The sequence below is a fragment of the Branchiostoma belcheri genome, unplaced genomic scaffold (genome assembly GCF_001625305.1).
Source record: "Branchiostoma belcheri isolate BF01 breed outbred unplaced genomic scaffold, Haploidv18h27 scaffold69, whole genome shotgun sequence".
In the NCBI taxonomy this organism is placed as follows: Eukaryota; Metazoa; Chordata; class Leptocardii; order Amphioxiformes; family Branchiostomatidae; genus Branchiostoma; species Branchiostoma belcheri.
Genome location: NW_017804342.1, coordinates 749,396 through 771,857, shown reverse-complemented (window position 1 = coordinate 771,857; position 22,462 = coordinate 749,396). Strand labels below are relative to the sequence as shown.

Sequence of the window (22,462 nt, the reverse complement as noted above, 5' to 3'; positions counted from 1 at the left end):
GGCTAAACGTACGCTTCCCCCACTTCCCCTACCCCACACTGAAGCCCTACCTGGTATCTCGCAGCCTCACCTGTCTAAAGATGTAGACACACCACAACAGAACCCTAATCCTGAAGGTGCAGGTTTACCTGTATATGCCCAGCCTACTAAGAACAAGGCCAATCAAAACAAACCCTCTGAAGATGAGCCTCCCCCACTTCATCCCAAAGGTATTGGGGCCCTCCCAAGTCTTTCAGAGCCTAATCTGTATAAAGCTACAGGCTCAAGGCAATCTGCTAAAAAGAAGACCCCTAGTCCATCTAAAAAAGCGACTCAGCCTTTGGATGCTAGGAATTCATCATATAACACAGGGCGACCAGCCTCACAGGCAAGTTTACTATACAAACATGTGGATACATCACCAAAGGGCCCAACCTCAGGTTCAATAAAACCTGCTAAAAACAAGACACTTGGTTCAGCCAAGAAAAACGTCTCTCCTAAAGTAGAGGATGAGCCTCCCCCACTTCCTACACGCAAAAAAGAAGGTGCTACCCAGTCAGAGAAGCCAGATGGTGGTTCTGACAACATGTAATTATGAAAAACAGCTAACCTTCAATAGTATCATGAAGGTAAAACAGCCCTGTCAGTGTCAAAGGTTCAAACTTAGCACAAAAAAATGTTGTTTTTTTTACATAAAATCAGTACACTGAAAGAAAGTACTGCTTGCACATACACAGCTGCTTCATACCCAAGATGTAATTTTAACTGCAATTATTGGTACATCTAAAACTAAAAGAGATAAATCCTTACAACACCAACACAACCCCATCCCATGGAGTTTAACTATCATGAGCATGCATTTGTAAAACAGCTACATGTACTTAGCATGCTAAAGGTTAAGATTGTAGCGAGGCACTGTGAAAGTCAACATGTAGCACACTGCGCATAAACCAACAAATGCCAGTAAAAGTATATTTTTAGTACTGACATATTTTGTACTGTGAATTGTAGTCAGTGAGAGTCAGTGGAGTTGCAAATGAAAAATGTCTAGTGTAAGAAACAGGAGGAGACAGTAAAAACCCCACTGGTCCCGGGCCGGGGTTCGAACCCACGACCTCCCGGGCACCAGAGCTTCATAACCAGACGCTCTAACCGCTCCGCTAAAAGGTCTAGACCCGTTTGCCGGATCTGTTGGTAGCGCCTATAAACCCCCCACTGTTACACTACTCCCCCTTTTCTTTTCAAGATTCGTCCTCGAATCTTCCGAATTCGACATTCCTGGAGTGGCACTCTTTGCCAGAACTCCCAGGGCCGGCATGGGAACCACTGTAAGAAACAGGAGGAGCCGATAAAAACCCACTGGTCCCGGGCCGGGGTTTGAACCCACAACAGGGGTCGAAATAGATTTTGGGGCCAACTTGCACTGGTGCAAATGAAAAGAAAAATACTTGCACCGGAAGAAAAATAGTTGCACCCTCCAAAAATACAGAAGTGATGGGAAACATCCGCTGGCAGCGACGTAGATAGTAACCTTCTGTTACTTACAAAAAATGAAGAAAAAATGGATTCTGGTTTTGTTCCTTTCCACTCCAGTTCTTTATTAATTAATATTATTGGGTAATTCTACAGGTAGTAACAGTGGATAAAGCAAACTTGCACCATGGTGCAAGCAGGCAAAAAATTAGTTGCACGACACCAAATTTACTTGCACCAAGTTGCACACAGAGGGTTATTTCGACCCCTGCACAACCTCCCGAGCCCCAGTCAGACACTCTAACCTCTCCACTAAAAGGTCTAGACCCGTTTGCCGGATCTGTTGGTAGCGCCTATAAACCCCCCACTGTTACACTAGTAAAAATTACTGGTTCGTTCATGTCCTTGGTGCTGAAATATATTGCCAAATATATCTAACCACAACTGGAAAATGGCAGTAATTTGCAATTATTATACTGAACATATGGATCCTTTTACTACTATATATATATGACAACCATAAGACGTAGTATATCAAGGATATTATGATGATGCATTTGTTTCCAACACCAAATGATAAAAAGCATCAAGCAAGGCCTTGCCGCAGTTTTTAGATGTTCTTCAGATTTTAGTGGTACATACTTATCAACATGTCAAGACATGTCTTTATTTTATCAAGGTCAACTAATATAGCATCTAGTTTTTTCTGTGATCCACTTATGCTGTATACCTTTATCTGAAGTTCATGTCAACTAAATGTTGTAAAGTTGAAAATCAATATCATGTGTATCTTTGAATTCAAGGTTGAAATACTGGCAAAAAAACACCATGGAAATGCCAGCACTTGATTTGCAAGTGCCCTGGGCTCTTGCCATAGAGATATAGACATGACAGCAAAACTGTGAACGTTTAGGCAATCTTAAGATTCATAGTATTACTAATCTACTAGTAGTATGCATATCTTAGGCCAGACACCAATTTAATTTTTTGGGTTCTTGGATTTATACAAAAATCAATTTTAGATTGAAGTATCAACAAGAAAACCAGCCCTGTGTTTTCATGATATTGTCTTTTTGAAATCTTAATATTATACAAAGATGCCAGAGAAACAACAAATCATGATATTGTCTTTTTGAAATCTTAATATTTTACAAAGATGCCAGAGAAACAACAAATCAAATTGGTGTGGCCTTATCAATATCATTAGATTGTACTTATGAGTTATATGTGAAAAGGATACACCAATATCAATTCCAGCTGTCCCAAGGCTGCATGCAAAAGGAAGAAAAAAGATATAGTTTTAGAAATTTCATAGAACACACAAAAGCACACAAATTGTTTAAGATCAACAGCAAAATCATTGTATGACATTGTCAAAAAAGTTTAATTGGTCTACACATGTATATGGAGCATTTAATAGCAATGTAGTCTCACTTGATGTTCTTTATATCATAAAGGCCACTTTTCCACAGGACTGAGATCATTCAGCAACCATTCAAAATCTTTTTTTGTTGAGATATTATTGGAGGACATTGGATATTATTGAAAGACTATAGGGAAATCAATGAGGGATCCTCCAAAGACCTTGGAGATCATTGAGTGCCCACTACTCTTGAGAAATCTGTCAAATTCCGGGATGTTCAAATTCATTATGGCTTTTTAACTTGAACTTGGACTTGCCTCTTTTAAAAGCCTGCTTAAAGCTTAAGTATAAAGCTTTATAACATTGTATCATCTTATTATTGATAAATAAAGAAAACATGTGGATTGGCCAAACCTTTGCACTGATTCTGTGCTTATTGAGTATGTTTGAGTTATTGTCTTTGGGCAGTGAGTGGCTGTCTGAGGGGGAGAGAGTGGGGGGGGGGGGCAGACAGGTTCTCCCAAGGGTTTCCAGGAATGTGGGCATGTCAACAAACAGAGCTAGGAGACAATCTGTGGACATTCCATGCCTGTGGACAAAATTACTGTACGATTCCTAGAATTCTTGCAAATTGCACACAAAACTGTACCATTAGGCTCCTCCCTGAGACATCGCCAAAAAAAAGGGAAACACAGACCTGCCCAGCAGCCATGGTAAGTGGTATAACATGAAGTCCCCCTCCGCTCCATGTGTGATGATGCCCAGTGCATACAGGAAGTTGGCCGTCACACTCAGGGTGGAGATAGGAAGGTACAGTCGGGGAGGTGGCTTACCCTTGTACTGTAACATACACAGAGAAAAAATCTTCTATTTGCAATATCATACCCAAAGGCTAATTGCTTGTACAGTGTCAAATAAAGTAAGGTAAAATTGCTATCTGATTAAAGCTGTACCTAATCAACTTTTTTCAGTACAGTATTGGTACTGCATACCGGTACACAGCCCTGTATATGATCAACTTTAAATATATACTACTAACTATAATTGTACTACTATTTTGCTACTATGGGGTTTGACTTCTTCTTTGGAGGCAGTGGATAATGAATTGACCCACGTTCTGCATAATGAGAGGGTTTTGTGATCTTAGAAGAAACATAGTCTCCAATTTCACCTGCACTAGGCAAGTTTTTTTTTTCTTCCGGTTCACAACAAATCAAGTTGTTGTGAACTGTGCTGACATTTCAGTCAAACCATCTTTTCTTATCTAACGTCTAGAGTCCAGGTCATGACATTTACAGAAGAGCTTACCGAGCAGTTACATTTGGTGTTGGCATTTTGCCACTGGCAATATATAAGGCTAATAACCGATGTCAAGGGTTTAGGTGAGCGAAACTTGAAATGTCAAAGGGCTTGAAGGCAACCTGAGAACACTGCCTCAGTGTGAAAGGCTGAATAAATGTTCTAAATGGAAACTATGCGGCTCCACATGCCTTATTGAAGGACGACTGTGTGTGCGAGATGTTGGTAACAATAGCTTGAGGAATGAATCCACTCTAATACATGTATATATGGATGAGAATATTACCTCTGGTGATAAAATTCGGACAAGTATAAGGATGTGAAGGTACACGGGTTACCATTCATTCTATGTAATGGGCACATTGCAATATATAGTTTGCAATGTACAGTTACGAATACTTGAGGTACATGTTAATGTACATTTGTAGGTAAAGGTATTCTGATAGCCTTTTTAAGGCTGTGGGCTGTTTATTCACTGTGTCTAGAGCATGGTAGCAGAGCCCATCTTTCTCCTTCCACTGTCTTTTACCTCCCCTACCAAAATCAAGTAACAACTTTACATGTGAGTGGAGTGAGGAAAGTTGCGTAAAGTGCCTTTCCCATGGACACAACGTCCAGCCTGGAATGCCAGGAATCTAACCCACTACCTCACGATCTCGTGCCTGCTAGCCTAACCATTCAACACCACTTGGAGGTACATGTAATGAAGCTTAAGGCGTTACATTGTACTTACAACTTGTAGTATCTGTGGTAACCTCCCTGTCCAGTTCAACACTGCTGACACCATGCCCAGGGAGTAGCCAGTACTCATGTGACTATTCTGTAAATTCAACAATACAACAGTTAGAGAACAGAATTACGCACACTCAATCAAAATTTCTTTGTGTAATATTCAACACGAGACTGGTAATTTATGTTTCTGGGACATGAGGTGTTGTGTCAAGAGCAATGGGGTCTTACATTATTGATTCTTTTTACAGCTGTTTTCAGTTGGCACTGCAAAACAAAAATTCACATGCACCTATCATATTCTATGTACTCAGTACATGCATAGACTGGTACAGGCTGGGTAAACATCAGATTCTGAAATAAATACAAAGCAAACAAAACTTCACATGCAACTGTCATATTCTATGAATGTCAGATGATGAGCCGAGTCACAGAGTCCGAACTTTAACTGTTTAATCAACTTCCTATCCTAAGACAGCCACCACCAGGACCTCCCTCTCTAGAATCCACTCTAGACTCACCTCGCCTTCACATTCTTGGGCCAAACTGGTACAAACGATTGGATCCCATCACATTCGCTCCCGTTTCTTCTGATTGAAAAACTCCTTTCAATCACCATTCTAAACTCTAGGTTCTCATTAGTCATAATTTACATTGTCGTAATACTGGTCCTGTGGTTTACATGCATTATACAAAGCTATAAAAAAAAGGAAACGGATACTACTTGGGCATGTATCTCAAATATATCTCACTTCACTAGAGTCTCCGTAGTCATCAGTCCTTTCCGGAGGAGACATCGCTAACTCTTAATAATGTTCACAGGAACAAAATAACTTGACTACAAAGTGTTCCAACTACTGAACCATTAGTAACAACAACAACTCCTATGTTTGTGCTCTAGAGCTCTACATACGGGAAAAGTTTTAAGCACCCTATAACCAGGCGTGACGTAACGTAACACTACTAGTAATGGTAGTAGAGTTCTATTGTCTCCAGCTCAAGACAGTGCATCGGCATTGGCACTGCCCTTTCCCGGACTGCCTCCATCCCCCGACCTTCTGTAGTGACAGCTTCTCCTCAATCACGCGCTCCCTCGCTGCCGTGTCCACCGGTTTGGCGCCACCAAAGATGCGCCTCTGGGACTTCCCTGGTGCTGGGAGATGAGGGCTCCCAAAGGGTTTGGTACGAGCAGCCAGGCGCAGTTTTGGTCTATAGCCGGCAAAGTTGTACGACTTGGTGCCGCCACGACCATAACCATTACTATAACGACCGAATGTTGACAAGAATTGCCGCGGTTGAACTCCAGATTGCTGCATTGCTTTCTGTAAGCCGATAAACCCCTGAGCTGCCTTGCGTGTTTGAGCCCTCGTAGCCACGAGCGACTCCCGTGCCAGCCTTCCAGATGCGCACTGCTGTACCAGTTCGGCAAGATGGGGAACATCCCGTCCGAGTATAGCGGGGTGTGGGAGGTTTGGGGTCACTTTCGCATTTATCTTGTAGCTTCTGTGTCCTATCTGGACCTCTACTTGTGCAGTCGGGTACTTCCTTTCATCGCCATGAATGCAAGTAATGCCGCCTTGATTGTCATGTGCGATTTTTGTCGGATCCACCAGGTCCTCTCTGATCAGCGTCTGTGTACTGCCAGTGTCCAACAGCAACGGGACCTTCTTTCCCTCCACTTGGCCTGCGACGATGAAGGTTGCCTGTTGCCCGGCCTTCTCTCCTGTACTGGTGAAGAAGGAGTTAGCCTCGGTGGGTCGCGTCTCCTTAGATACAGGGCAGTCCCTTGCAAAGTGGCCAGGGTCACCGCATGTGTAACAGGAACTAGTGCTACCCCCGCGCGCCGTCCAAGGTTGTGTGCGGTTGCGGCTTTGAGTTGCCTTCTTCTCCTTTTCTTCTTCCTTCTTGCTGAGCTCTCTCTTGTGGGCGGTCAGATAATGTTGAGCCATCTCTGCCAGCTCCACCAGGCTATCTGGATTTCGCTCCCTGAGGTGTATTGCCAGGTCTGGCGGGCAGGCATCCATAAACTGCTCTTTCACAAACAGATCACGAAGCGACTCGTAATCCTTCGTCGTCTTGGATAACTCCACCCATCGGTCAAGGTAACTGGTCAGGCGTACCAGGAACTGCTCTGGACTTTCCCCTTTGTCCGGCTTGTTCTGTCGGAACTTGTTGCGGAAGCCATCCTCAGTTAGATTGTAACGTTTCAACAATGCCACCTTCACTTTGTCGTAGTCCTGGGCGTCTTCGTTACTGAGCCTAGAATATACTTCCAGCGCCTTCCCAGTTAACAGCGCGCTTAAGTTGGAGGCCCAGACCTCCTCCCTCCAGCCATTGGAGCTGGCAAATCTTTCAAACCTCTGAAGGAAGGCATCTACTTCGTCCTTCCCGTCGACAAACGCCGGGAGCTTGGGAGCTTTCGCCCGAGCACTTTCCATTTCCTCTAATGCGCCTCTCTCTGGCCCGTACCGCCTCATCTCCAGCTGGTGTCGCCGTTCCGCCTCCTTCTCCTGCCTTTCTTTCTCTCTTTCTTCTGCTTCCCACTTCATCTTCTCCATCTCCATCTGTCGTTCCCTTTCTTTCTCTTTCTCTCTTTCCTCTGCTTCCCACTTCATCTTCTCCATCTCCATCTGTCGTTCCCTTTCTTTCCCTTTCTCTCAAATACATTCATAGACCTGCTGCAGTTTACATGTAGGTGCAGGTAGACTTCAGAAATACAAATTCCAGCTCCAATTTTACCTAACAAAAACTTCGAGCACAAATCCTTTGCTTAGTCTATTTTTAATTAACACTAATTAATTGCTACACTGATTCTTTTGTTATCCTGTATTTGTTTGCTCACCTCAAACATGTTGTTGGAGTGTGTGAGAAGGCTCCTGCCTGTAGGGTTGCGGTGGAGGACCGGCTGTATGACCGGTGTCCAGGCTGCTGTGTCCAGACACAGGAAGCCAGCTGACAGGGCCCAGAACGGGAGAACACACAACATGTTCATCTCATCCTGACGGCCCTTCCGCAACCGGTACCAACAGTCCTCTGGTTATATGGGAGGAAAAAGGTACTTGTAAAAGTGCACTTGTACTGGCCTACTGCACGCACTTATTGTGTTGAAGAAAAAGAAAGAAGAAAAGAAAGATGAGAAAAGAAGAAGATACGTAGGAAAAACTTTCTGTTGAACTTGTCCTGTCTGCCTTTCTGCGACCGGTTCCAGCAATTCTCTGGTGATATGGGAGGAAAAGTTGCTGTAAACATTGTTGGAAGGAAGGAAGGAAGGAGGGTAGAAAGCTTAGGAAGAAACTTCAAGGAAAGGGAGGAGGGAATAAGAGTGCACTGACAAGAAAGATATTATTGAACTTGATGAATGTTTGCCACAAAAAAAGCATGTGAAACTTCTTCAAACCACTTTAATATTGGTACAGAGCAAAGGTCAACAAGCATGACTAAGCAACAATAGATTATTTTGCTGAATATGGGAGGGCAGGAAATCTAAAAAGTGCCACTGATCTTACCACACTGGTCTGACATTGCAGATAGCCTGTTTCTCCACCCACATCTCATGACTGCAAACTGAGCGATGAAGGCAGCCTGCATACAGCACAGGTACAGGCCTACCAGGATCTGTGGACACATAACCAGGTTAGTGCATGTACAGGAAAAACTGCATAATGGCACAAAAACTGGTGTGGTCATATACTTATGATTTTCTGTTTTCATAGTCTTCTCACCAAGGGTATAACACTGCTGGGGGGTACCTCGTACAAGCAAGGACAACACCTTGTATGATGACGACTTGAACTGAACTGAACTAAACTGAACTGAAGGTACATGTAGATGCATAAAGTATTGTCTTACCTGTGCCCCCATCTGTACAGCCATGACAGAGCCCACCAGGTTACACAGGTCAGCAGTACAGCAGTGTAACAGCAGCCAGAAGGCAGCGTTGTTGGAGTGGCTCTCTCTCCACTTCACTTTCAGTATCCTGTACACAATTAAGGAATAGTCAAACATGAACAGAATAGAACTGTTACAGCAGTGTAACAGCAGCCAGAAGGCAGCAAAAAAACAGCCAAACAAGAAGACAATAGAACTGTACAGCATTATAGCATGCAGTGCAACAGCAGTGTATAGGACAGCAGGCAGAACACAGCATTGTTGGAATATCCACTTCACTTTCAGTATCCTGTTCACAAACATTAGAATTACAGTTGAACATGAACATGACACTACTGTACGGCAGTGTACTATAGTAACAGCCCTATACAATGTATTAGCAGCAGTGTAACAACAGCCCAAATAGATGGCATTGTTGGAGTGGCTTTCTCGATACAGAACTATAAACTATGAAACTGGCCGAATTCTTACACAAAAATTATCATGTACATCATCATTGTACAAAATAAAAGAGGAAGAAGACATTAAGTTTTAAATTTTAGAAAGAAGGAAAATAATAAAAGCGATTAATCTCCTACATCATGACAATAGAGGGTCTTATCCAAGATTATGGCAACAGGATTAACATTAAAGCCACAATACAAAGACTACTTATACATATAGCACATGTACTAGTACAGATGTGCTGCCATTTGTATGGCAAGCTGTTGCAAAAACTGCATTGACTCTCTAGTTCTACTGTGTATAGAGCAACCAGCTTGACTACGTACATAATTTCTTTACTAAAAAAACTGCTCAAACTTAAAGGAACGAGTCTGAGATTTTTTAAGTACTTAAGTACCAACTTATACATGTATTTTAGGAAACTTCTACTTGTACATACGGATCCCTATCCAAAACCCCAATACACAACTTGTGTGTCACAAGGTCCTGTTTTCTATAGTCATCTGTGCAGTGTTTTGTACGTCACACACAGGCCTTATTGATTTATTTACCCTAACATCCTTGTTCAAAAGAGATGTGGTGTATGAAACAGCTTACAAAATATTGTGAGAAGTATTATACCAGGGATAGCAGTCATTTACACTGTACTCTGTTATGAAATAACACTACTACTAGTACTAGACTAATAGACAAGTACAGAATCTTGCAACGGTGACACATGGCAGCTGCAGTTTTAGAGCGTCCCCAAAAAATATTCTGGATAAATTAATCTGTCTTATATTAACATTTACAGCAATTTCTTGGTACATTTTTAACATCATTTCATAGTTGGAACGTGTGTATGTAGGGGGGAGGGGGAGTAGGACCTTACCGGAATTTCACAGCTCTCAATCTTTCAGAATTTCCTAACGTCTAAGTTGTGTTCATGTCTAAATGGCAATCAATGTTTGGCTTGTACAGTTATAAAGCATACTTGTTGGCCTTCTGACTAATGGTTCTGTACCTGACCCCCCAGGGACATTTGGTTACAGGTTATCACACAGGTACCGCTGCCACATTTACACTGCATGGCTAGTCAACCAATCAGACGCTTGGGTGAGAGCCAACAGGTGTGCAATTCACTTAGACACCTGACCCCCTGATAACACCTAAATTCCTACACACACTCCAACACACTGACAAGATGCATATTCACAGCACGTCGACAGAACGTACTGCATCTGCGCAAAACCCGTAATGTATTGTGCATAGCACTTCAGCTACCCTGGATGCCAAACTAGTAGTATCAAGCCGTTAGCCATTTTCCTTCGGCAGCCGAGAGCCCTTCGCCCGCCTGCCTAAATTACCGCTACGGGGGAGTTGAGCCCGAGGGGAGTTGTCCGGCCAGCCAAACTCCCCCCGGGCTAGACTCCCCCGTAGCGGTAATTTACACCAGCGGGCGAAGGGCTTTTGCGGCCCGGACAGCGAGTTTGAATTCCAGGGTACACTTCAGCAGAATGTCTCATATAAGGTCGTATTTAATAGCGCATATAATGTTAACACTCAGTCTGCAGTTTCCAATTGTTATGTCAGAAAAAATATTGTCTGCAACAGGCAAAATTCTGATGAAACGTTGACCAAAAATCCAAAGAAAACCGGGAAAAATTAGGGTTTTGCGCAGGCGCAGTGCGTTCTGCCAACGTGCTCATATTCACAGACCATTTTTTACACAAGATCTCAAAGATGAGATTTCTACAATTAAGCACTTGAAAATCAGAACATGAATTAAATATTCTTGCTTTTAGACAAAAAAATAAGTGAACCCATATAACTGACTGACTGACCTGATATAAATACATGTGTTTGAATATTACTCCAACAGAATTAATACCAAGACCAATCAGTGTGGGGAGCATGCATACTACACCCCAGGCCTACGAATAAAGGGAACAACTTTTCAGTAGTAGTGGGATTTTTCCTCCCACAAACCTGAGACAGACATGTGTTATAACAATATAGCAATAACTAATCTGACAGTAATTCCCTCAGATCCTACTAGGATAATTTTCAACAAACAAAACAAGTCCCAATAAGAAATTTTATCAAATAATCTGAAAAGGAAAGCCATCAATATATGTATATTTATATATGTACGTAGAGGAACAGTTTAGGTACAGTATGATACATAGTCTGGAATGCTAGTGTAATATTTCTATCAATTCTTTTCTGGAACATGTATATTAATGTTAAAAGCTATGAACCAGAAAATTACATGACTAAAGGTTTACAATAAATTACCCTGCATAAAATAAAATATAAAATGCATGTAAGGGAAAAATGTGAACTTATTTTTCAGGTAACGTTACATATATTAAAGAATGAAGAAATTACAAAAGGCAGGTGCATGCACAAATATTGCAGGTGTTGCAAAACAGTGAAAGTGATCACCTGTTCCTTACAATGGAAAAGTAATTCTACATGTAATATGACACGCCCACCGAGTACCTTAACATGTACTACTGCATGTAAACAATACAGAGGTCGACTGTGATGATATGGGTTAAAATGTAAACAAACATGGCTGAAAAAAAGGACAACAACAACAACATTACAAGAAAGTGAAACTGATCCCCTCTAACACCTAGATAATGGTGGTGATATGTTATGAACTACAAATATGATTACTAAACGTTAAAAATTAGTGTAGACATTGGTAAAATAGCCCGTGCAAGATTATATTACACTTCAAATTAGCCTTGAAAAAATGCCTAAACGCTAAGAAAATTCTCATCCCATACTACATACTAGTAGTCTTTTGTAGATTAGCAGTATTGTTTCTGTATAGAAGACTTCTATAGAAGAATATGCAATACGTTGTACCTTGTGCAATTGTTGTGCAATATATTTATCAAACTTTGGTATAGTTTATGGAAGAAGATATAGTGGGGAGGGGGGCGACTTACATGATATGGACGACAAACCACACACAGATAGAACACACTCCCAAGGCGTAGCCGCTCGCTTGTTGCCGGTAAAACACACATCCACCGAACGCCTGGACAAGCCACGGCGTCACGAAGCTACAGTTACCCTCCATTCTTCCTTCAAGATGATTGCTATTCTCCTTGATCTCGACAAGACGTCGGGAAAAAAGTTGGCCGCTTCGTCTTCAAGTTGTGGAATTAATTAAGGGCCATAGCGGGCAGTAGACACGTATTCGCTACGAGTTACTAGTAGCTCAAAATTGTATGTAACTTTTGTCGTGTCAAGTAGCTCAGGCTGTCACTGAAGACCTTCCCAACGCGTCCTGGTGTCGAAGAATCCTTAAGAAAATCCTTAAGACCGGCGAAGAATTCACGATTTGCTTCCGCGTCGCCCTCCCCCAAACCGCCGGCCCGGGACTGCCATGTTGGAAGTTTGGCAACAAGTCGCGAAGAGCCCGAGTGCGCATGGGCGGATCAATACGGTACACGTGCGCGCCGAGGCGTAGCCCTCAAAAACAAACAACGGACGGATTTATAAACAAACAATCGTTTTCCAATTAATTAAAGTGTAGTGAAGCAGTCTGGTTTTGGGAAGGGTCACTGAGGGGCGTGGCCCGGCGCAAAGAAGTCTCACAGTGACCTCAACTGACCTCACGGCTTTGGTCTAGTTAGGGCCCATACCTGGTCCGTTACAGACGATTTCAACACAAAGCGAGTTCTAGATGTTATTTCTTCTCCCTATCATCGACGGTCAAACAAACGCCTGGTGTGTTCTTCAGAATGTCCTGGAAGCCCAGATCGTTGCGGTCGTCAGCTCTGAGGGTTAACCTACCCCCAAGGAAACTTTGTAACGTTATACCGTAGTAACGTTACACGGCTCCGCTAGACTTGGCTCACTGAGAGTGAGATACTTGTGTCCAGTGTGCTATGGGTTTGGCACCCAGGCTAGACTTGGCTGGAGTTCTTTTGACATATTATGTGCTGTTTTCTTATTGAATATCGGCTCTTTCACTACACTAGGTTTCTGAAAGCCACCCGACCTAAACCTCAAGACAGGACTCAAAACAATTAACAAACAATTTCTTAACAATCTAAAATGCGCAAATTACTTATTCCTAACTGAGAATCACTAATATTGTATGCTTTAGAATAATGCATGATGACAACTCGTCGAAAGTAAATTGTGTAAATAAATGCATCATTTTGTCTTGAACAGCGAATAATGGAGGGTTTCTATTAAACAGCTTTTGGAGGTGTAATGACATGAAAGTAGCCTGGGTGCCATCCTACATGTATTTGTAGCTCCCACACTTCTTAGGGAGGGGGGATGGGAGCCCCGGCATATATAGGATGGTAGCGTTACCCAGGCTAAGGACAAAGTCACAAACGGAAAAGAAGTATGACTCGGTTTACTGGTCGTAGGATTATCATGGCGTGAGATATCGCAAAACTCTCTATTAATGTAATAGATGGACACTGTTTCTTTATTTTCTGACATAAAAAGATGAAAATGAACGAATTGCTACAGGCACAGGCTATACATGTACATCAAGTGCTCGATTAAACATCTATCCTTGGGCTATTCTTGGAATGTGTTATAAAGACAGGTTGGCAAGCCAGCCAGCCAGCAATCCATGGGGGTCCGCATGCGCCCTTTTCCGTAGAGCGTAGACGGGACCGCTCTAATTCTACGTAGAGCGTAATTGGCGCATTTTGTGTAGAGTGTATTTCGCCGTTTTGATTCTACGTAAAGCCTTGTTGATTTGATTACATGGATGACATCCCCGGGGAACGCGAGCGTGCGAATAAAAAAAAAGTTTAAAAAAAAAGTTTCCTTCAGTATGAAATCTACTTACGTGGTCATAAAGGTTGAACAAATGACTTAACACACATGAGTATGGTATGGGGAATAATACTGGACTCTTCATATTTCATTTCTTCACATTTTCGTCTTTTCCTGCATACCATGACATTCGTATCGTTTTCCAATACTTTTTTTTGCAATATACGACATAAATTCGCTCATATGAATTTGTACGATTTACAGTATGGTCGAACACTTTTTTTTTTTGAAACGGACGAAGATTCATCCATATAATCCAATCAACATGGCCTAATGCATAGTAGCTACCCAGAATTAATCGTGAAGCGTAATGGGAGGCTTGCTGAATTCAAGGACGTTCAATCATCATTATGATTCAATCATCAATCATCATCATCATTATGATTGAACGTCCTTGCTGAATTCAGTGTAATACGTAGCCGGCTCTCAAAATGTAGCGTAGAGTGTTGTCTTAACCCCCCATGCAGACCCTCATCCATATCTGAACCTATATATACGGCGCCGCATCCCATCAACGACACTAACGCTAATGGCACATAAAGTATACTGCGGATTTGAGGTTTGGTCTCACGGTAGCCTTGGATACATTTTTCCTGCCATGAAAAAGGATCCAGTGAGATATTTTACCTTTCAACGAAGCTGCAATAAATCCATCCATTAGTTTCATAGTGACAAGCTTAAAGAGGGAGATTGCACTCTAAAGTCAGCCTATAAATTCAGCTCGTGTAAACTACCAGGGCTCAGTCAAACTCTCCAACTGGAGACAGCCATTCTGTTCATATGGGACTATGTAGAGGCACGGTTAAGCACCAAGTAGACACTCTTCGGTGAGGTAACCTGTAGGGCACTGAAAATCCCTCTTTAAGCTTGACCCAAGGATGCACTCCTTTCAGGCTCCATATAACATTGTAACATTACCGTCAGTGAGTGATAGTGTAGCAATAAAGTCAAGGACTGAAGTTGGTCATGTTTTATCACAGCAGTGCCTCCGTGAAGGTTTTTCGTTTATTTCTCTCTCTCTCTCTCTCTCTCTCTCTCTCTCTCTCTCTCTCTCTATCTCTCCCTCTACCTCTCTCTGTATCTGTTGATATGAGCATACCTTAAATACCTTATACAAGGTGGTTTGTTTGTTCGTTTGTTTGTTTGTTCGTTTGTTCGTTTGTTCGTTTGTTCGTTTGTTCGTTTGTTCGTTTGTTCGTTTGTTCGTTTGTTCGTTTGTTCGTTTGTTTTAGCGTAGGTCATTCAATGTCCAAAATATTTTTTCCAGGCAAGAACACCCCTTCCCGTCTTCGTGGGTTAATATGAATATGATACAAATAGATACAAACATCTTCGCTACGCTTCAGCGAGCACAAAGACAAAGTTATCATTGGCTTGTACTTAAAGCGAGCCAAGGAGTCTAAGACTTGAGCGAATGATATTTTCAAATTGCCAATGTATCTTTAAAGACTTTTGCGGATCTTAGATTGGGCGGTGACCACTGAAGACGCTATATATAGCTAAGTGCACTCCAGGCACTGGTAAAATCAAAAGCAAAATACTCATGCAAACAGACTAATTGTCTACTTGGTACAACCTTTCTGAGTCAAGTGTCATACGACAAAACCAAAGACTAAGTACCTAATACCAGCTGAGAAAAGAACAAGAAATAGTCATGCCTTCAAGTGCCAGAGTTATCAAGCAAGGATTGAAGTTTTTCAAACCTCATTTTTTCCTAGAACTATCGCAGAGTGGAACTCTCTGTCACTAAGTACGGCAGGGGCATTGTCATTAGATAGCTTGAAACAATGTTTAGAGTTAGATGTTCAAAGGTTAAGTGTAACAAGTTGTTCACTGTAATGTAGCTAGCTGCCGCCGCGCCGCGTGCCTGCGAAGCTAGTGTGTTACGCCGAAGGGCTGTTATACAGATACAGACACAGATACAGAAACTTCTTTCAAACAAAAACAAAAGATGCATATGGTTTCGCCATTCGTCCAATTCACGGCAGTAAGCCCGGTATGTGGGAGATGATCGATGATGATGAATGTGGAAGTTGTTATCCCCAAGATGTTATCGCAAAGCTGGATTTCTCTGCGGACATTCCCGGACGTCGACGTCTTGAGAGTTGTTAGCATCATAAATCAAAGTTGTCGTTTCCGGGCATCAGGGAACTACTGAACAAACATCAAATCCACCAAGAATTCAAGTTCAACATACGCACGGTCAATATCAATTTCATACTTAGGATATTCTTTTCACAAACTAAATGATGAAGAAATGAACAATATTACTAAAAATCTTAGTACTTAGAATTCGAATATTGGATGATTTATGATATACGACAACTGCAAATTAACTTGTTTAAACATTCCTGCACGGTGTCATACCCGTTAGATGTACAGATTTACTCTTTATATACAATGATATAATTGATAAACCATTTTAAAAACCTATCATCGCTAACGTTTGCCTTGTTGCCGATTTTGATAGTTTAACGCATATTCAATCATTATAAGCACACAAGTTTTTTTCAGTCACCTGCATTGTAAAATCACGTTATATATACATGTATGTTGCAGCCTTTGCATACAAAAAAACGCCGATGTTGCCTTGGCCTTACTTGCAATGATTGATGAAGGACGTGTTTAATATTAATATACCCCGTTATCTACGCCTTTTACTACAGTTTTGGGCGTCGTGCCTAGCAGAGCAGCCGATCGATCTACCAGGTACGATGATAGCGCTACTAGGGTGTCGTACCTAGTAGACCTATCAAAACCAATCTTTTAACTAGTAGTAAGCTATGGTATCCTGCCGTGTTCTTGTCCGTGCAGGGGTTCGCAGGAGTACGTTTCCCTTCTAGTAAACGGTCGTTGCCATTTGAAACGGTCAATATCATATCGCTGGCCGGTGATATAGCTTAGACACTTCCCTGTGAGCTGACCACGCGGGCTTCTTACCCTGGATGCCAAACTAGTATCGGGCCGTTAGCCGTTTTCCTTCGGCAGCCGAGAGCCCTTCGCCCGCCTGCCTAACTTACCGCTACGGGGGACTTGAGCCCGAGGGGAGTTTGGCTGGCCCTTTCAGTCAAACTCCCCCCGGGCTAGACTCCCCCGTAGCGGTAATTTACACCAGCGGGCGAAGGGCTTTTGCGGTTCTGGATTCCAGGGTACGGGCTTCTTCGAGATCGACAGGGCGTCCAAGCTCTCATAGCTCCGAGCCTGAAATGGGGTTCCCTGACAACAACTGACAAGATTGAAGCCATTTCAAACTAGTTAGAACCCACACAGAAGAACATTTCAACAAATCGTTCTTTTCTAACGAAATCAACAAAACATAGAAAATAGCTCCTCTGTCCTTATATCTTGCATTTCTAGAAAACACTTTCGATCGAACGTCATTTCAACATACATCAGAGCGTTATTTTCGACCACGAAATCAACAAAGCGTCGATGTTTCTTATCTTGCATAGAACGCACATTTGATGGAACTTCGTGTATTCTAACATCAGTCATATCGATACACTGCGCTGTGTATCTGAAGGGCGGGGAAGGAAATGTTTGACGTGTGTTGACGTGGCGCCAAGTGTATCGCCCTGGGAAGTCTCCTTCAATAAAGACGTTTACTTTTATTTTCATTTTTCATGTAGTCATGACATGGGCGCCGCTTAAGGCTCGTGGGACCATGAAGCTGTATCCAAGGTTTTTTTTCAATGCCCCTTTTCACTGAAGCGGTGACACGCCAGGCTTCTTTTAGTGTTAACTTTGCGGCTATTGAGAGACATTATAATCATTTAGACGCGACTTGAAAAGCGCCACAAGAAGCAACAAAAAGCTATCGGCTCTAAAACAGGGTGGCTGTCAGTGAGGTTATACAGGGGTAGGATGTTAGAACATTACCCGAGACTAATTTTATACATGTTCATTACATTATAAGTAGCCTGTGAGCCATCCTTTTTGTATACTATGGCCGGTTCTCATATTCACTCCTTAAAGTACAAGAGCCCCGGTATAGAAATAGGATGGTACCTATAGGTTACATGATAAGCACTATTTTTTTCAGTTACAATCTTTGCATACAGAAAGCGGCGATGTTGGCTTGGCCTTGGAATGGTTGATAACGGACGTGTTTCATATCGATGTGCCTTTTTGCTACGATTCATCAAAAGTAATCCCCGTACTAGTGCCTGCGTTCATACCGACGTTTGCCGGAGGCCAGACAGACAGTGCAGCAAGATATTACCGCCTCTTCCTTCCCGTATAGAAAATCAGGGAGGCTTATAGATGATACCGCCGTGTCCACGTAATCCTCTGGGAGCTTGACAGGGCGTCTTCGCATCGCCCTAGCCCCGGGAGAGCGCACGGCTGCGGCGAAGTGACATGGCGTGTCCCGGGTGGATGATGTCCTTGGTGCTGAAATGGTGGTCGTCAACAACTATCGCGCGGAAGTCTTTTTCACGTTCAAGGCCTTCCCTCGAACACCAACCGACCGGGGTTGGCTGAAGCTCGGAAGCGGTTTGACCAGATTTCGGTTAGAATCGAATCGAATCGGAATTAGAATTAAATATGACTGCCAACAACGCCCCGACCTACTCACGAACATCAGCGAACCACCAGCCAACCATGCCCGACCCTTGCGTCTACGCCCGAATGTTTCAAACAGATCCTGTCACACATAACCGAATATCCCGATCACTAGAGTGGCACACGTACTGCTTTTTCTGCTTAGCACTCAGCATCTATCTATGAGAAAGAGTATGGGAAGGTCTAACACACAGCACTACCAACTGACTACCCCCCTGCTATAGTGCTGCATGGCCAAGGGACTATAGAAATATAGAGAGCCATGCGGGCATTATGCTTCACATGGAGTGGAACGGGCTTTTTTGTCGTCTCTGTGAGCTGTGGGTGATAATAGTGCAAAAATGTATCCTGTAAACCAAAAACTTGATTTCTCATTTACAACTTACAAGTGGCTCTCAGTGGGTTTGGGACATTATTATCTTTCACTAGACCAACTTTTTGAGCTGTTGGCGTCTAAGTGCGTGGTAGGACCAAAAGGTCATAGACTAGAAAGCTTTCACTCGTAATGCCCAGCCCAGCTTTCTGTCTTGGCAGTTAACTTAGTAAATGTGAAGCGAAGAGTAGACATGTAACTCTTGTATGTATACTAGTTTTCTGTCATATCAATCTGTCTTAGCAACGGAAACCAATGACAAAATCCAAGTTGTACTCTACGTAACTTTCTTACATATATAAGAGTACCATTCTTTATTGTAAGTGCACAACTATAGTTTCTTGGATGCGATAAACGATGTATTACACTATGATATTTGGTATAGTTCGATACTATGAAACATTCATCAGGCTCCATTTATGTAAGACGACTGATATTTCAACGGAAAAGCTCTTTGACTTTGTTACTCAAGTCCAGTCAAGTTTATTGCGCAACAGTTGCATTATTTGAATAACACATAGTAGCAACAGTCCGTTAGAGAGCACTGAGCGTTCTCTTTTACACTGTGATGTTCTGTATAGTTCACATTTGAGCGACTATGACGAATGGCTGGTATTTTGATGGAGAGCTTTCTCACTTTGACCTTTCAATCATATACATCCCGAGGAAAGACGTAAAGAAGATAAAGACTTTCTATTCCTTACCTTAGCTTAACAAAGATTCTCTGGTACCACAGGCACGAAAATCCCATTGTAGTTTATGTATCAAAAACCTTTTAAAAGCTTCTTCTGGTGAAAGATACTGACGTGAAAATGGCGTTAGCGGAATAAAAGGTATAGAACTAACTGCGTTGCATTAGGATGGCCATTGTCGTCGCCGCGCTTTTTCGTCTCGTAGACGGTCGTTGTCGTTGTCATATCGCTGAATGATTGATGTCATATCTGTATGTGTATCATTGTAACTTGTTTGAAAGGATAAAACATTTTAGACGTATACAAGCAATATTTCAATTGCAAATGTACGACAGAACCGTTAGACAAAAAGTAAAGGTATTAGAGGAAAAAAGAAAGAGGACATGCTTGGGTTCGAACACGGGTCAAAGAGCATAATTCTACCTAAAACATATATCTATGATCTGAAGTGTTTTAAAAACTCACTCACAGTGAATGTACCTTCCACTTACATGTATATAGCTTCAATATTATCCTATGAAATTACCTACAACAGCACATGTATATACCGCTTGGGCACAAGACAAGACGTGACCACAATACCAAAACTGTTATTACTTGCGGCGTTGTCAAGTACGGTATCAAACATAAGCACAAATGCCTCCAGGTTGCTTCAACTCCATCTGCATTTTTCACTTATCCTTTTAAACCTCAGGGTGACAGGGATCCTGCTGAAAATGTAGACGAGTTTTAGCCACAACCCGTAAGGCTAGTTGACCACCACTCCAGGCAATGTAGCCCACTTTACAAACTTACAAAGGCCTAAGGGAAAATAGCATTCTGCCGCTCCGAATGTTCGTTCTGGCACGGCTAAGAATGCATGCCCACTCACTAGAGTCATAACTCTCAAGATTCTACAGGATTGCCCCTGACCTTTAAAGGCCACACAGATGTGGTGTGTAGGGAAGGAAGCTTGATGAGAGAAGGATTATCAATCCGCGGCTGAAGTGCGCATTTCCCATATGACTGGATAGGTTCGCCCACTTTATTTTTTACTCTACGGCATTATATCGTACTTAGGGGCAATACGAGCCATGCGGCTGTGGGGGAATGATAAAACAGCGGAACCGTACAGAGCTTTGCTTGGCGGGAGGGAGATCAGACAATGTACTTCACAAAGAAACGCTACTTGACAAATTGTTGTGCCGTTGTGCTTGTCCCTTCCGGTGGTTAGCGCGCTATCTTGTAGCCAAGGACTGTAACTGCGAACAGACGAGAAATCCCAGCGGTCATTTCCGACTTCTAAGCAACTATTTACGTTTTACTAGGGAGGCTTACCAGCCTACAGGCGTGATTTGTGCGAGTCATATCATTTATAAACCACAGTAAACCACAATATCAAGTCATTTCCATGTTCAGGAGCTATATTTTATTGTTGTTTTACCTGTTTTACCGTGATTTTCCTGAAGGGAAAATATTGTTATTATATACATTCTGTAATATGATGCTTGATCTCACGATTTTCAAATTGTGTTTAAGAATCACTGTTATTTTTAAGGTAATGGAGAGTTACTGTAATGAGCGCAGTGACTGTGAAAATATGACAAATCTCATGTGACATTGTGCATGTGACATGCGACTTCCCGTTGTCAGATGCAAAAGAACGTCTCTTTTTCTGCTTCTGTTCGTCTGTTATTGTCGCACTCAACATGAACTGTTTTATTTTTCAGAAGACGCAAAATTGAGTTGTGAACTTGAAATCCTGAGATCCCGGTGTGCTTGTTTCGCCGCGTGAGGCTGAGTTGATGAACGCGCGCGGCTCAAGTATATATCTGTAGAACGACATCACAGTGACGTTAGCAGCGGAGAAGAGCTACCCGTGTGCGTTTGCATGGCTCAAGTTAAAGCTAGCTATCGTACCTCGACTTGTCCAGGAACTGCGCACACTGGGGAAGAGCAACTAGTACGTGTGCGTTTGACTCAAGTTAAAGCTGGCTATCGTACGCGTAGTGGAGAGGAACTACACGTGTGTTCATTTGGCTCAAGTTAAATCTTGCTTCCCTAGCTCGGTTAGCCCAGAGACTGCGCGCACCATTTCTTCAAAACCGACATCACACTGACGGAGGCAGTCGAGAAGAGCAACTCGTGTGCGTTTGACTCAATTAGCTGGCTACGCGTGGCTCGGTTTGACAAGGGACTGCGCGCCCTGAATAGACTATTTCCTCAACAGGTCGTTCTGGAAAAAAATCGACTTGTAATGTAGCATGCGGAAGGTGATCATCAACATGGGGGCTGTGAAAACGAAATTCCGGACGAGACTGGCGCTGCGGTCCCGGACGCACAGCAGACGGCGGAACATCGTCGAGCAGCTGACCCGGATCACCAACTTCCGCGAGTCCGAAGTCAAGACCTGGTACCGCCTCTTCTACGCCGACTGCCCGGACGGCCTGCTGACAGAGCCCGTCTTCGTCAATTTCTACGTCAACTTCTTCCAGTCGGGAGACGAGGGGAGGAAGATAGCGATGGCCAAGCGGATTTTTCACGCCTTTGACAGGGACGGCAGCGGGACTGTGGACTTTAGGGAGTACCTGACGGGCATGAGCGCGCTACTGAGGGGCTCGGTCGTGGAGAAACTGAAGTGGGCGTTCAACATGTACGATCTGGATGGGAACGGGGAAATCTCTAGATTGGAACTGCACAACGTACTGAAGGTACGATAGTTTACGGTTTGTTTTTACATGTTTCCTGTCTTCAGACACGCACACACACAGATAGGCAGACACACATGCACACAAACACACACACATACAGACACAAAAACACTCACAGATACACACACGCACGCAGACACACACAGATACACAGACAGGCACA

The 22,462-nt window shown here is 42.9% G+C and overlaps 2 protein-coding genes across 5 annotated transcripts in view; one reads left to right on the top strand and one right to left on the bottom strand.

Annotated features, from left to right (window-relative positions):
• Nucleotides 1-12,376, bottom strand: part of LOC109484220 (lysosomal amino acid transporter 1-like) — a 29,531-nt gene extending 17,155 nt beyond the window's left edge. For all 4 annotated transcript variants that reach the window (XM_019787479.1, XM_019787478.1, XM_019787476.1 and 1 more), the window contains exons 1-7: nt 12,118-12,376; nt 8,693-8,819; nt 8,350-8,458; nt 7,686-7,876; nt 4,848-4,934; nt 3,513-3,655; nt 2,693-2,720 (exon numbers count right to left, since the gene is read on the bottom strand). In XM_019787479.1, coding sequence (XP_019643038.1) covers nt 2,693-2,720; nt 3,513-3,655; nt 4,848-4,934; nt 7,686-7,876; nt 8,350-8,458; nt 8,693-8,819; nt 12,118-12,251 — 819 coding nt within the window. In that variant the 5' untranslated portion in view covers nt 12,252-12,376. The remainder of the gene's footprint in view (nt 1-2,692; nt 2,721-3,512; nt 3,656-4,847; nt 4,935-7,685; nt 7,877-8,349; nt 8,459-8,692; nt 8,820-12,117) is intronic.
• A 9,497-nt stretch (nt 12,377-21,873) lies between these two features.
• LOC109484105 (neurocalcin homolog) overlaps nt 21,874-22,462 on the top strand; it is a 4,347-nt gene continuing 3,758 nt past the window's right edge. The window contains exon 1 of the mRNA XM_019787326.1: nt 21,874-22,299. Within this exon, the coding sequence (XP_019642885.1) occupies nt 21,874-22,299 (426 nt within the window). The remainder of the gene's footprint in view (nt 22,300-22,462) is intronic.